At 32.9% G+C, this 15,317-nt stretch overlaps 3 protein-coding genes across 4 annotated transcripts; 2 read left to right on the top strand and 1 right to left on the bottom strand.

Moving 5' to 3' along the window:
• The first annotated feature begins 1,499 nt into the window (after positions 1-1,499).
• LOC112716993 (uncharacterized) lies at positions 1,500-7,306 on the top strand. Of its 2 annotated transcripts, none has more exons than XM_025769078.3 (11): positions 1,500-1,836; positions 2,091-2,161; positions 2,302-2,456; positions 3,100-3,387; positions 3,549-3,678; positions 4,561-4,668; positions 4,779-4,881; positions 4,960-5,085; positions 5,836-6,023; positions 6,138-6,274; positions 6,773-7,306. In XM_025769078.3, exons 2-10 carry the CDS (start codon positions 2,109-2,111, stop codon positions 6,232-6,234), a joined length of 1,248 nt encoding a protein of 415 aa, XP_025624863.1. In that variant the 5' UTR covers positions 1,500-1,836; positions 2,091-2,108; the 3' UTR covers positions 6,235-6,274; positions 6,773-7,306. The 2 variants fall into 2 exon arrangements, with proteins under 2 accessions (XP_025624863.1, XP_025624864.1); XM_025769079.3 differs by having other exon boundaries at positions 1,515-1,714.
• Positions 7,307-8,899: 1,593 nt separating this feature from the next.
• LOC112716995 (nascent polypeptide-associated complex subunit alpha-like protein 1) lies at positions 8,900-11,209 on the top strand. Its single transcript, XM_025769081.3, has 4 exons — positions 8,900-9,169; positions 9,784-9,874; positions 10,435-10,562; positions 10,657-11,209. Exons 1-4 carry the CDS (start codon positions 9,110-9,112, stop codon positions 10,987-10,989), a joined length of 612 nt encoding a protein of 203 aa, XP_025624866.1. The 5' UTR covers positions 8,900-9,109; the 3' UTR covers positions 10,990-11,209.
• A 460-nt stretch (positions 11,210-11,669) lies between these two features.
• On the bottom strand, positions 11,670-14,919 carry LOC112716994 (F-box protein SKIP5). Its single transcript, XM_025769080.3, has 5 exons — positions 14,580-14,919; positions 13,779-13,923; positions 13,614-13,692; positions 12,498-12,556; positions 11,670-12,244 (listed from the first exon to the last, which is right to left on the bottom strand). The coding sequence occupies exons 1-5, from the start codon at positions 14,782-14,784 to the stop codon at positions 11,896-11,898; spliced, it is 837 nt and encodes a 278-aa protein (XP_025624865.1). The 5' UTR covers positions 14,785-14,919; the 3' UTR covers positions 11,670-11,895.
• Positions 14,920-15,317: the final 398 nt, after the last annotated feature.

A 15,317-nucleotide genomic window follows, 5' to 3' on the forward strand; every position in this document is an offset into this window, starting at 1 on the left:
TATTCTTTGTTTACTTCAATTAGGATTTTTATTTTAGTGTCTTGGAGTTTGATTTTGCATGTTATCATCATAGTTTATGATAGATTTTGTTAGCTTAATTCTTTATTAATTCTAACCTTTTTCACCCATTTTTAGAGGAAAAAAGCATTGAACTAGAATACATATATTTTTTTTTAAATAATAGAGCTATAAACAAAATATTGTGCTGCTTTTTTATTTCATGGTTTGCCAATATTACTCTCAAATATCAAAGTGTCATTGGTTCCATCTTTGGTTTTATTACTCGCATTTTTTCTACTAAATTTTAGTATCTATATGGGTAAATAATTTTAGTTTTTTCTCATACTAATGCTTCGGATCTTTCTATATGGATACACTACTTTAACCTTTTTTCTCATACTAAATTTTGGAGACTTTTGATAAAATTATATGTTATACAACCCAAAGACACACTATTTTATTAAATGTTTTATCTTTAAATTCTTCCTGTTGTAATAATAAATCATGATCTTTCATTAGATATTAGATATACACAATATTTGTTTTTTTTTTTAATATTACCTCTCTAGCATTTTTCTTCCAACATTCATCTTACATCAAACACAAAATTAAATATCCTAAGAATATTTTAACAAAAAGTAGTTTACCACAATCTCATTTAAATTTTTTATCTAATATAAAAATTTAATTACAAAATTTTAAATCGTAAAGTTTAATTAATAATTCTCTAAAACTATTAAATTGTGTTTGTTTGTAGAGATTGTAATTAAAATTAAAGGATAAAAAGTAAAAGCTCATTATTATGTTTAATAGTCAGAGATTCTTAAAATGAGTTTAAAAATAATATATATTATTATTTATTAAAATAAAAAATATTTTAAATATTTTTATATAGTTAAAAGAATATATTAAAAATAATTAAAAAATTATTTTATATTTTAATATCAATAAAATATAAAAAATTTATTATAATTTATCTAAAAAATATTTTATATTTTATATATATAATGTGTTCTCGTATCTTATAAGATTTTAAAATTTATGTATCTATGTGTCTTGTGTCATGTCGTGTCCTGTGTTCATGTCAGTATTTGTCGACAACAGAAGAAATGTAAGGAAAGATGAGATTCTGTACTGAACACCATCCAATTTTTTTTTACTAAAGAGGATCCACTCCCAATGTGTGTGAGGGTGTTGGAGTCTTTTGGGGTTGATTTTTGTTAATTTTTTAATTAATAAAGGTAATTCAATAATTTTATTTGTTTTAATTTTTATATTTATTTTAAATTAAATAAAATATTAAGACATAAATAAATTCTACACATTTTAAGTCAAATATAACATAAATATTTAATTTTTTTTGTGACATTTAAATTTAGTATATGTGTCATAATTTTTTATCTTATATTTCTTTTCCAAACGCAACCTAACCATTTTAGAATAAATTTAAAACTTTTTTTGGGGGAAATATTTATATTTTATTTTAAATAAAATTGAGTAAGCCGGATCCAAACGGGTCAATGTTCGGTTTGGCGACCCGGAAACGAGAATCCCTCAATCCTCCTCATTCCTGAGTCACAGACTCAACTCAACTCAACAAGCTCACGCCTCACGCAGCTGAGATTCGAATTTCGATCGTTCTTCTTTCTGCTCCGTTCTCAATTTTCCCTCATTCTTTTCTCTCTAACCAAACACTCTCAATACCCTGCTTCAGGTAAAACTAAAGCTTCATCTTCTATTTTGATTTTTTCTTTTTCGCTTCGTTGAAGGGGGAACAATAAAAAAAGTAACTGAAACCCAAAATTCAAAGACCCTTTCTCACCCAAACCCCCAAAGGTATGCGCTTTCGTGATTCCTTCTTCAATTTATTTCTATTCCGATTTCGCCCTTCTATTTTTTTATCTGCTTATATAACCCCCACTGTGATTCGATGATTGGGGAAGTAACCTTCGCTTGCTACTGTTTCTTCTGCTTTGCTGTTAATTTAATGCACTGCGAGGTTTTTAGTTTTTAGTTTTTAGGTTACACTTACACTTGTTTTATTGTTTCATAAAGTGAAGTATGTTTACATGTGCATGTGTATTTTTCAGGTTAAATTTGGCATCAAAATGCCAGATGTTCAGGCCCTTGTCAATGATTTTGTCAATCAACTTAAAAAACGGTATATTTTTTTCTTTTTTGTACCTTTTATTAGTCATAAGGTTGTTTGAGTTCAATGGTTGATGAAAGTAGGAACCATCTTCTGATTTGTGAATTTAAGAACTAATTTAGCGGCTTTCTTTTGTGTGTGTGCGGTATTAGTAAAATTGAAGGGTCTCAGGCCACAGCAAAGCAGACAGCGGAGGTGCTTCGGTCTGTGATTTCGCAGCAGCGCGTGCCACACACAAACCAGGCTGCAGCTTTGATTAATGCAGTAAGGGCAGTTGGGGAGCAGCTTATTGCTGCAAATCCTGTTGGTATGTAGAAATTTAGCCCCTTCTTTTAGAATTTTAGTATAGAAATGATAGGTTTTTTTATTATACAGCCAACCTCATCTAGTGAGATAAGACTTAGTTGTTTGTTATGTACCTTGGGGGATTTAAGGGTGTGTTTGAGAAAGTTGAAAAGTTAAACTTATTTCAATAATCACTTTTTATATAATTGGTCGTGTGATAGTTAATTTATATTTGGATAACTTTGCTAAGAAGTAACCCTAAAATTACTATGTAGTATATGGAATGACTGTTTGGTATGATCATAAGCTTCAAAAGGTTGATATAACTATAGGCTAGTTTTCAGCTTTATGATAAGCTTTCAATTATAATCGGGAAAAAAATGATATCCAAGCATGCTCCTCTAAAGTGAGCATGCATGTATAAGGAGTTAACTGCCCTTGGATCAACAACTTCCATTGTGCAGTGAGCTCTACTTAATGATCCAAGGGTAGCTAACATTTTACTTTCCTATTTTAGAAGAATCAAATTTATGTCTAGAGATCTATTTGCCTAGCTCCACCTTCTGTCAAAAGATATTTTACAGTCACATGCATTAGTGGTTAATTTGGAATTATGGAGGTCAATTTCATTTGCATATTATAACATGTCATGCATGTGATTGCAGAGCTAGCAGTGGGAAATATTGTGAGGCGTATTTTACACATTATAAGGGAGGAGGATCTTTCCCTTGCAACAGCTGCTATGGCTGGTTTGGGGCTGTCAGTTGCTAGTGATGATGAAGATGACATGGAGCGAAGTGACCAGCCCATTCTATCTGCTGCTGCTGTTGCAGCTGCTGCAAGAAGCACCTTGCGTCCACCATCCTTGCAAACTCTTCTAGAGGATATGCCTGATTCAGCTGCTGTTCCACACACGTCTTCCTCAGGGGGTGATTCTGAAGGGAAAAGCAGATGTGAGGATGCATGTTATTACTGGATTTCTTCTCTGTGTGTTCACTTTGTTTGCTCTACTTATCCCATGTTACTGTGGGTGTATTTGATGATAAAATCATTGTTATTTTATTGGTGTATTGCATGTGTTTTTTGAGTTTTGCTTTGTTTTTCTCTATTTCAGCGGTTGACAAAGGTTCAAGAGGTCGGAAGTTGAAGCATGATGTCATTGAAGCAGTTAATGAACTTATTCAGGACATATCCACTTGCTATGAACAAATAGCTGAGCAAGCAATAGAGCACATTCATCAAAAGTTTGTTTCTTCATAAACTATCTTATGATATACTCTTACGCTCTTGTTATTTTAAGGTGTTTGTTGCCTTGTTTAATGACATGTTATACTTGCTCCCCAAAGCTCAGATTGATCTGTGACTGTGAAAATCTTGTGTGTAAAACTTTACATATTTGTGCTTTCAACTCATTTGAGTGTCTACAATCTACCTAGAATCATGCATTTTTATTTTTGGATCAATTCTAGGACTCCCTGCATTTTCGCAAATAGGCATTGATAAATGGGTCCAACATTGTCTACACTATTTTTTATAGTATGGAAGACTGCACTTGGTAGGTAGGGTAGGGTAGACCAATGCAGATGGAATATTTCTATTAATTGTGTATCTATTTATGTGGTGAAGCCATGCTTTAGTTACAGCTTTCCTTGGAGGCTGTTCCATCGTATCCCCCCCCCCCCCTTTAGCTTTCTACGGTAACTGTTTATCTTTATGTCGAAGCATGATGGCATTACTAATTACTGGAATAGCTATAATTCTCTGTCTGACATAATTGGTCAGAGCTAATATGTATATAATATTCAATTCCCTAATGTTTATATTTGATGCATGTCATGTAACTATCAGGACAAATGTTTTTATGTTTGTTGAAGCAACTCTGATCTGGTTCATTGCGTTGTTCTTATTGGGAGAATGGGTTATTGCTTCCATCCATGTTACTCAGATTAAAGGCTTGATAATATTTTTTACTAGCATTAGGGTCCATACGCGCTCTGCATATTTACAGTTGATTTATCAGCTTCTGTCTTGTTATTGGTGTCTGTTTCTTTTTATTTCTTTCTATTTACATAGAAGAAAATTATATTTTATTTAACCATTTACACTACTCTTTGCGTGATTTCCAGTGAGGTAATATTGACCCTGGGCAGTTCAAAAACTGTGTTGGAATTTCTTTGTGCTGCAAAGGAAAAAAAGAGATCATTTAAGGTCTTTGTTGCCGAGGGTGCACCAAGGTTGGTATTAGAGGCTACATACCATTTGCAAGGGTTGATGCTGGTTTTTCAGCAGTTGATTTGATTATATTCTGCATTGATCGTTTTCTGTTTATGATACATTCAATTAGATATCAAGGACACCTCCTTGCAAAAGATTTGGCTGCTAGAGGCTTACAAACCACAGTAATTACTGATTCAGCAGTTTTTGCCATGATTTCCCGAGTTAACATGGTATGCACTGATCCTGGCAATATATTTTTAAGAAATGAGACTCTTATGCTGAAGTCAAATTGGTTTCGTCATATATAGGTTATAGTTGGAGCTCATGCTGTGATGGCTAATGGTGGAGTGATCGCCCCGGTTGGTTTGAATATGGTTGCACTTGCAGCTCAAAGGCATGCTGTTCCATTTGTCGTACTTGCTGGGAGTCACAAGGTTTATATTGTTAAACATTTTCTCATCTTTTTCTTCTCAGGTTATAATGTTAAACATGTTCCTTATCTGCCTCATTTGTAACATCCTAGGAGACAAGAGTTATGGCATTTGATGTCTGCATGTAATCTATTTCATTGTTATGCTAAATCATAAAATGGGAACTATATATATATATATATATATATATATATATATATATATATAATGGTTTCTGAAAATATGAATGTCTGGGACACGAGTTGAATCTCTTCTTGTTGCATGTATATTCCTAATTAACATGGGTTGAAATATCAGAATCACAAGTTTAAGCTGAAAACCACGTCCTGCTCAATAGTTGGACTAAAGTTGTATGGTTTCTTAATTTCAATTTTAGCCATATGTTAAGGTATTGTGTGTATGTTGATCAATTGAGTTTGAAGATGTGTAAATTGGATTACCAGAATCAAAATAAACAATATGAATTTGTTGCTTCTAATTTAATTTAGTGAATTTTCAAAATCAATCACCAAACAATATTGGATAGATCCAAACCAAATTATAGAGATTTGAAATTTGGAGTTTAACAATATTCTGTACAATAAGAATGAAACAGCTGGATCTTAGTTATTGATTCACTTGAGTGCTAACCATTTATTGCTAGTATGACAACTTTAGTGCCGTATCCTTGCGTAGGAATTAAATTGGGTTGCTTCATAGTTTTAGTTATCGACCATCTTGCTATTGTTGAAAGTTGCTTTATCTTGTTAACAGCTGTGCCCTTTGTATCCGCACAATCCTGAAGTCCTACTGAATGAGCTGAGATCCCCATCTGAGCTACTTGACTTTGGGGAATTCTCAGATTGCATGGATTCTGCTAGCGGCGCTGGCTCTCTTCACATTGTTAATCCAACATTTGATTATGTGCCACCTAAACTCGTTAGTTTGTTTATTACTGACACGTAAGTTGAACTGAAGTAGATGAAATTCTCAAATAGCTTATCGTTATCTCCTGAAAATTAATGTGCTAATTGGTATCTCTTTCCGTATTTGATAATCTGCAAATTACTTCTCAGTGGAGGGCATAACCCGTCCTATATGTACCGACTCATAGCGGATTACTACTCGGCTGATGATCTGGTGGTGAAAGGAAGGCCTACTACAGGGAGTTGAGCAATTGAGTTTCGGCTACCCTAATTTTTGTTCTATAATGGTAAGCCGTATGAAATTAATATTATATACTTCTGTTTGTCATTGTCTCTATATTGTATTGGTTAGTCACATTTTCTTAAACAGAAAGAACATGTAAAGAGGTTGAGTATTTTTTTGCATATTCAAAGATCAATGAAGCTTGATCCCTAAAGGGATGCTACATGCTACTATGGTTATGTCTGAATCTGAGTTTCTTTCCCATAATTCTTTCCCTCAGCTTGGTGTCTTCATCAATATGTTTCTGTTTTAAGAGGTCTCTTATAGGATGACGAATAGTTATACTATTGATAAATTCATATGGCCAAGTCTGTTTTTTTAAACCATAAATTCTGACTTTTCTAAAGTAAATTGACTTTTGATAATCAGTCTGTAAGTTACGACATATTATGCCGATTAATTCATGTAGTTTTACCCCTTTTGGCGAAAAGGGGCTTTGTTGTTGCATTTCTCTATTCTATCAACCCTGTGGAGCAATGACATTGCTCTGGTGAATTTTCAGGTTTCTGATGTTCTCTGATGAAGCATAGGCTAGAGCTACATGTTCACGATCATTTTGCGCGCAAGAAAGTGGGCCACATGTAACACTGGGGAACTGGGGGTTGACAAATTATATAGAGAAAAAGGGATATGGGAAAATTATCAGGTGAAACAAGATTGCATTTTTGTGGTTGCTGACCACGATGGGGTACACATTTTGTGCATATAACCCTTTTAGTCTTTGTTTAAGATCCAGCCTTTCTGATTTTTGGTCCATTCATGTGAGCATTCAAGAGTCCCCAACTTTCTGTTTTGATGTATATTTTTTTGTTACTCCCAGGAAAAAAAGGTATCAGAGATCTTTATTCTTTACACACAAATTTCTAGTTTAGTTTGTTTAGTTGATTTATTCCAACATGTAGTTGCCATAGAAACCTTTTATTCCTGGTATGTTATTTGGAGGCACAAGAATCATGAATTTTTGCAGGTGAATCATGAATGGCTTGTTTTGAGATGGCATTTAAATTCTTGAAATTGATGAGAATGTTTTCTTTGATTTGAAATTTGTTTATGATTAGTGCTAATAATCAGCTTTCAGAGACAACAATGATTCAATACAGAGTGAATAAATTTGGTTATGGTGTTTACTATTTGGGACTAAATTGGAACACTGAAAATTTGGTTGGAGGACCAAGTTTCAACTTTCATATAAAATTAATAAAAGATGTTCTATTCTATGTACTCTTAATTTAAGACTATTTATATTCAAATACAGAGAATATTTCATATATTTTTTACATTTTTTTAATGGTATTGGTACAACAACTATTTGTTCCAAATTTTAAATTTTCGATTTCTAACTTTTTATTTCTTTTCCCCCCTCACTGCTGAGTGCATTTACATAGGATATGCTTTTTAATAATCTGACTGAGATAAAAAAAAATTAATTATAAGATTATTTACACTAAATTTTACTAAAATAGAATATTTAATTCTTATTTATGTATATTTTAGACAAATAGAATATATTGATTTTTTAAAACATATCAAATAGACATAGTTCTTGATTTACATGAAAGTTGTAAGAACAATTTATAAGAATTAACTTTTAATCAAATAGTGAATTTACATATATTACTCAATGGTGTAATAATTAGTTAAAGTTATGAGTGTTATTTAATCGTATATAATTAATTGTTGTAGTTTATATATACACTACAATGCAATATACCTTTTTTTTTAAATCTGGACTACTATATACTTATATATGCCTAAAAAAATTAAATATCTTCCTTACTTTGCGTGAAGCATCCATACATATATTTTCTCATTTATAAAACTGAAATAATTCTAAAAGAATACAAATATATCTTCCTCTTCTTTTTTCTTTTTATCGCTATTAATTTATTAATTTATATTAATCTGAAATTTAAAAACAAAATAAGGACAATTTACACAATTATAAATCACAATTCAATATTATACAAATACAATAAATTAAAAAAAGTTATATTGATTCTCTTTGTTTTTTATATAAACTTACACTTTTTAAAGTCTTACACAAATATACATAAACTACTAGTCTACTAGATAGCATTTGATGAAAAGATAGAGACAAAAAGACTGAGACTAAAAAACGGAGACTAAGAGACATAAATTAAAATAAATCTATTCTATTTGGTGCAAAGTAGGAGACAGAAATTGAAACAAGAATGAAATTCTAATTTAATTTGTACAAAGGATAAAATTGAAATTAATTAATTAAAATGAAAGTATTTTAGGTATAAAATGTTATTAAAGTTTCAGTCTTCATCTCTAAAACTTTTAATTTCCTGTATTCTCACTTTTTAGATGTACTGAAATACTTAAATTTTGGGATCAGAGACAAAAATTATAGTACCAATTTCTGAACTAACAAATATGATACTGAATTTTAGTCTTCCAATCTCTATCTCAATACCTCAAAACAAAAGCTACCCTATATAGTACATGGCAGTTTATGTGAAGATATATAAAACTCTATGAGGTAATAGCAATTTATATAAAAAATAAAAAAATCTAAATATAATTTTTTTATTTATTATATTTGTGTAATATTAAAATGTGTAAATTATCCAGAAAATAACCTTAAAATTAAAAGTAGGTAGCATGACAGTATGACACCTCCTGATATCCGTGCCTGCTTAAAAAGAAATCTGAAATGGGTTGGAACAGGGAAAACGGGTTATTTCCGGGTCAACCCGATTCGTGGTGGTATAAAACTCTGAGTTCTAGGGTTTTAGCGGTGTGTGGCTTTCGTGTTGTGTTGGATCTAATCACATAAACCCACTCAATTCATTTCATTTGATTTGACATAGCCATGACTGCTCAGACCCAAGAAGAGCTTCTTGCCGAGCATCTCGAACAGCAGAAGCTCCATGTAATTCATTTTCTCTTCAAAACAATCTTCTAATCCATTTTTGTTATATATATATTTTTTGGATTTTATTATATTTAACTTCTAGGTTTATTATAATTGTATTTGAGTATGCTTTTGGCTTCGGTTTGATTGTGTGCAAACTTTGTTGATTGTGTTTGATTAGGAGAGGTTTAGGTTTTATTATAATTGTATCTGGTTGCTGAGTTGTGCCCTAGGGTTTAGCGGAAGATTCTTGGTTCCAAGTTGAGCAATTCTAATGGACGAAATTGAAAGGTTTTTTTGGTATTAACAATATTCCTCAAGTTTGCAAGAGAAGGGATAATGTAATTTTGACATCAAACGTTGGCATATAAATTGTACTTAATAAATTATTAGTGAACACTAATATTTAGGAAACAATTTAATCGCTGGTCTAGTGGAACTATTGGAAAAAGGGAAAAAAATTACAAGTACACTTAGCAGATGATTGTTACAATTTGCAGGTAAAAGTAAGTACTTTGTAATTTCTATTGATTGTTGTGCTTTAGTATAAATGTAGCAGCTTAAGTGCCTTTTCACTCCATATTTGATTTCCTTCTATTTGCCCTATTTTAACATTTTAATATCTTTTGTAGCATGATGAGCCTGTAGTTGAGGATGAGGATGATGATGAAGAGGATGACGATGATGATGATGAGGATGATGACAAATATGACGACGGTGAAGGTAAGTTATCAACTTATAAGTTATAACCCATTTCCATTCTTGCATTTCTTCAATTATTTGGTTGGAATTAGTATAAATTAAAAAATGTATGTGTTCAATGGATTATTTTGGCTAGCCTTGATTGTAGAAGTGGCCTTTATTATTATTAGTTTGAAATTGGGAAAAAAATTGTTTCACACTGTGCTGTGTCTTCTGTTAGGGGGCTTCTTTTACAAGGTGATAAACATGGTCCACAAAATTGTTGAGTTTTCCTTAAAAAATCTCACTATCCGGAATTTGATTTTATTTTTGTTTAACAAAATGCTTTCTATATCTGATTCTTAACCTTTGTTTGATTGTTAAGTTTTTAAAAATCACTATGTTGCGTTTACTAAATTGATGGTTGTAATAAATTACTTGGGAATCATAAAATGGTTGGATGAAATTCATAGACTTGTTTACTTTGTATTTGAATTCTGAAAATGCATTTAGATATTTATACCACTCTTATATATAACTGAAATAATGCCTGCTATAAATTATGGTTGCAATTCACAAAAAAGGGACTGTTTCTATTGCAGGACATGAAGGTGAGGCTGGTAGGTCCAAGCAGACGAGGAGTGAGAAGAAGAGTCGCAAGGCAATGCTCAAACTTGGAATGAAACCTGTGTCAGGTGTCAGCCGCGTCACAGTAAAAAAGAGCAAAAATGTTAGTTCTTGATATATTATTTTAATTTTGATAAATTTTCCACTTGTTAAATCTCCTCTATACTGCCCGATTGACCATTTTTTACTTCTGTCAGATCCTATTCGTTATCTCAAAACCAGATGTATTTAAAAGCCCAACATCCGACACATACATCATATTCGGGGAAGCTAAGATCGAAGACTTGAGTTCACAGCTACAAACTCAGGCAGCAGAACAGTTCAAGGCTCCCAATTTGGCTAATGCAGGACCGAAACCCGAATCTTCCAGCGTTGCCCAAGATGATGAGGATGTGGATGAGACTGGTGTAGATCCCAAGGACATAGAGTTAGTGATGACTCAAGCTGGTGTTTCAAGACCAAAAGCAGTTAAAGCTCTCAAAGCTGCCAATGGTGATATTGTTGCGGCCATTATGGAGCTCACTACTTGATGGGCATATTCGGGAGAATATTAGTATTTTGGACTCGAGCTATCTTGCTGTGTTGATGGAAATTTTTGCTCTCCTTGGTTTTTTAAAATAGTGGTTTGTACCAATACTGTTTTCTTAAGATTTTCTGTGTATTGTCTGGTATGGAAGAGAATGAAGGCACATTTGCAGCATTGGTATGTTTGATGCCAAGAATTTCAATCATGATTAGCAATTATCTTTTTGTTGGTTTGCAGCTCGTATGATCTTTCATGAATCATGATTGTCATGAACACTCAATACAAAACCCATTTTAAAAATGGGAAAAGCTTCTTAAATATAATAAAAGATTAAAGTGGTTGGAATATGATGTAAAACAAGCTAATCAACTATCTTCGATTGCTTGTTTTCATGCACGTATGAATCCATCATTCACATTTTGAATAAACAATCCAATTGGTAGTTGACTATATGCAATTTGGATGAGTTTGTAACGTGGCATTTATCTTTGGGAGTTACACAATTTTGAACATAAGTAGAATTTGCAACATAAGCCACGATTTTTCAATATATACCCCCCAGAAGTTTGAGAATACCAGTTATTCAAACATGACAGACAACCCAAGCTGGACAATTATGAGAGTAATCATAAGCAATTTAGTACTCCGTCAAATTATATATTAAAAAAAAGAAGAGATGCTATATGATTTCAAGTTTAAATGACTAAAATTTAGGAAATTCATTACAAACATCATACTACACTGAATAATGTTACATGTCTTGCATATTTAAATAGTACACAATAAGTACAGAGTCACATGTAAAAGAATCCTGCATGCCATTATCTTATCAAAAACAAAATTACAAATAACTCTAAGAAAGCAAATCAACAAATGACATCACAAAGGGTTGCTGGCATGACCAATTTGATCACATCTGCTCCACATCAAACCAGAAAAGAAGTGAAGTTCTGGCATATATCACTCTTACTCGTTGCAAGGACAGATCGCCACTTGTCAATACGGCTTTGGCACCCCCTTCAATGCGAGTTTGAGAAACAAATACACCGTCACCATTACTCTTTTCCTGTAAGGGAAGAACCTCGGTGCTATTGGCTGTACTCACAATGGGACAGGAGAGATAGTCCAGAGGATTGGTTTCACATTGAAGTATGCATCCATCTATGGTTAGCCTTCCCTTTCTGTGTAGCAAGCAACAGCCAAGCTCTGCCTTCACAGTTAAGTTTGCCAATTTACAGGTGGAAAGGAACTCCAACGCACTGCTCAGATGAAAAAAGGAAACGTGCATGCCAAATGTCGCTGAAGATGGAATATATGGTGGTACTTCAATGCTCAAGGAGCCATTTCCAAGATGCCGGATATCAAAACAGCAGGCGATATAACAGAGCGTCTAACGATAGACAAAAACCATAACTGAACCCTTGAAATCCAGCAAGATGGAAGTGACTCCTAGATATCACTTCTAAAGTTCACTACATGAGATAAAAATATGTATGTGAAGAAATTGCAAACCTGTCTGCGCCTCGAGAACATGTGAGTGTCGTGTCATCTGGAAGCTCACCTGCACCAACCTGAACAAAGGTCGTTGATTTTGGATGGCAAAGTATTGAGATATTTTCTATCATTAACACTTACTGCTTCCCGAAGAATTAGATTCACAGAGGCACAAACTCCAGTTAGCAAGTCTTGCCCATTATTCAGACGAGGCAACTCCTAATCTAGTGTTAACTTATGAAGTTATGAACCTAAATGTTTCCAGTGATACTAGTAAAAACTAAACAAGCTGAAACTTTTTATTTAGATGATAGAAATTCATTGATTAATGGCTGAAATACAAAGAGGAGCTCACTTAATTACACCTGGAAAAGAGTACAGAACTGGAAGGGCTGCAAAATGTGTAATGCGCAATTTCAAGGAAAGTCAAGGTTGGATGGTTTACCCTCTAAGAGGTACTGTTTAACCATATGCAATCATTTCAATGATATTCCCGTGCAGGTGTCTGTTACAGAAGATTATGCATATGGTTGAGCAAATTAGGTCATTAGGACAAGTCCTTTAAGCTGAACCAGTGTACCCAAAATGAGGACATTAGTGGCAGTGATAGTCATAAAGATAAGGGATACTTATGCTAGCTGATTCTAATGGTGGGAATCCTGCACTAAGAACAACACTTGGTTGATTATCACAAATGCGTACTTAAGATTCTAAACCCTCTATGATCTCAAATACCTATGACATTTTTCTAGGACTATATTGGCTCTATTTGAAATACATGGAGGATTTTTGAGGATTACAGAACAGAGGTGCCTGCAGGGCATATTCTTGAATGGGCCAAGACTGAATTCAGATGACAGACTGCTAGTTCCTTTGCAGAATCAACGATATTTCCCAATTAAAAGATGAGAAAAATGGATAGATTTATGGAAATAATAAAATGAAGGTGATGAAACCGGAAAACAGGTGAAGGCCTTACATGCACTCTTAGTCTTTAGAAAATAAATAAATGAATAAAGACTCCATCGGTTCTTTTCTTTTCACTTAAGAATATCATATTGTTAATTTCAGCAGGGGATTAACCAAGTGATACTTCATTTCCTCCTTATCATATAAGAGAATTGGACAACTCACCAAGCAAATTGGTTTCTTTATTTGAATGTTAGAGACGCAGTGAACTCCACCAGCTGCTATTAAAATGGTGTCACCTGGTCTGTAAGAAGAAAAAAACAGTGAGCATTAATACACATCCTGAGGGGAAATCTAGAGTGATGCACACATATCATTAATTTTACATACCTTGAAGCAGCGACAGCAGTTTCAATGCTGGGGAAAACACCAGGTTCGGATAAGTCTTTGACCGATCGATCTACTCTGAGCCACAGGCGAGGGTGACATGCCAAGTAATTCCATCTGTGGCAAACGAGGGCGGTATTAAAGCGATCTGCAAACTCAATAGAAGCTTCGTGACAAAACATGCTCCAAATTATGTTAATTGTTTCCATTTTAGAGAGGATTGAAGTGTTAGTACAAGGATAGGTGTAATCATGACCACAAGGGTGCTGATTATTTGTTTAGTTGTTAAATTTCTTCAAACGTTTTAATCAAACTTGACACCCCCATATATTATATGAATAATGCTACACATCCAAGTTTTTTTGTTAATCAAGTCCAACCAAATTGTTCTAATATAACAAAAATCAGCCATGACTAACATTATTCCAAGTCTTATTGTTTAACTTGGTTGGACTTGGTTCATAAAAAGATTTAAATGTTTAGCATTCCTCTCTATATATAATCTTCAAGCTGCAAATTTTTACATCATATCTACCTCTCCAGAGTACGTAACTAACTAAACAACATATACATAAAACCTTGATTTAAGCCTCAATTTCGAAGCCGTTTCACGCAATTTGTAATAACTAACAGTTCACCCAATTTCAAAACCTAGTTCAATTTTGCGAATTCCGAATTGCATACCAAATGGGAAGTGAAGCATCATAAATCCCCAGATCAAAGACACCAAACAGCAAAATTGGAGCAATTAAAACCTGAGTGTTTTTTAATTGAGGGTAAAGATTTGGACTTTAAGGGGCATACCAGGAATTGGGGGAAGGAAGCTGAATATATGCATAAGACAACCATCATCGAGATTATTGATGGGAGAGCACGAAGAAGAAGAAGAAGAAGAAGAAGAAGAAGAAGAAGAGGAGGAGACTCTCTTTCTGGAACACCTCTTCCAGTTGCCCTCTTCCATGAGAGAGGTGTCGCTCTGATTCTGAAGCATGTGCGGGTCTAACTCCATGCCCTCACCACCACCGCCACCACCACCACCACCACCTGCTTCCTACCCTCTTTTTAAGGCCTTGTATGTTTGTTTGGTTGTTTTATTTCCTTCGGCTACAAAAAAAAAAACGAGTAAAAATTACAATATAAGGATGAAAAAAAAATCGATAGATCATAGATGAATTCGTGGGATTTTTTATTTTAATAAATAAATTAATTATAATTATCGAAATAAATAATTTAAAATATTTATCGAAATAAATATTTATTTTTTATTTTGTTTATACAATAAAATAATTTTATATGTAAATAAAATAAAATAAGTAGACACGATAAACGAGATAGATATACACTTTCACCTATTTTATTTTATTTACACAGTAAATAAAATACATATAAAATTATCTTATTTATACTGTAAATAACATAAAAAAAGATATTTATTTTGATAAATATTTTTTAATTTATTTATTTCAATAATTATTATATTTATTTAATTTATAAAAATAAAAAATCCTGATTTCGTGTTTTTGACTAAATTGTTATAATTCT

The sequence above is a fragment of the Arachis hypogaea genome, chromosome 10, assembly GCF_003086295.3.
Source record: "Arachis hypogaea cultivar Tifrunner chromosome 10, arahy.Tifrunner.gnm2.J5K5, whole genome shotgun sequence".
Lineage (NCBI taxonomy): Eukaryota > Viridiplantae > Streptophyta > Magnoliopsida > Fabales > Fabaceae > Arachis > Arachis hypogaea.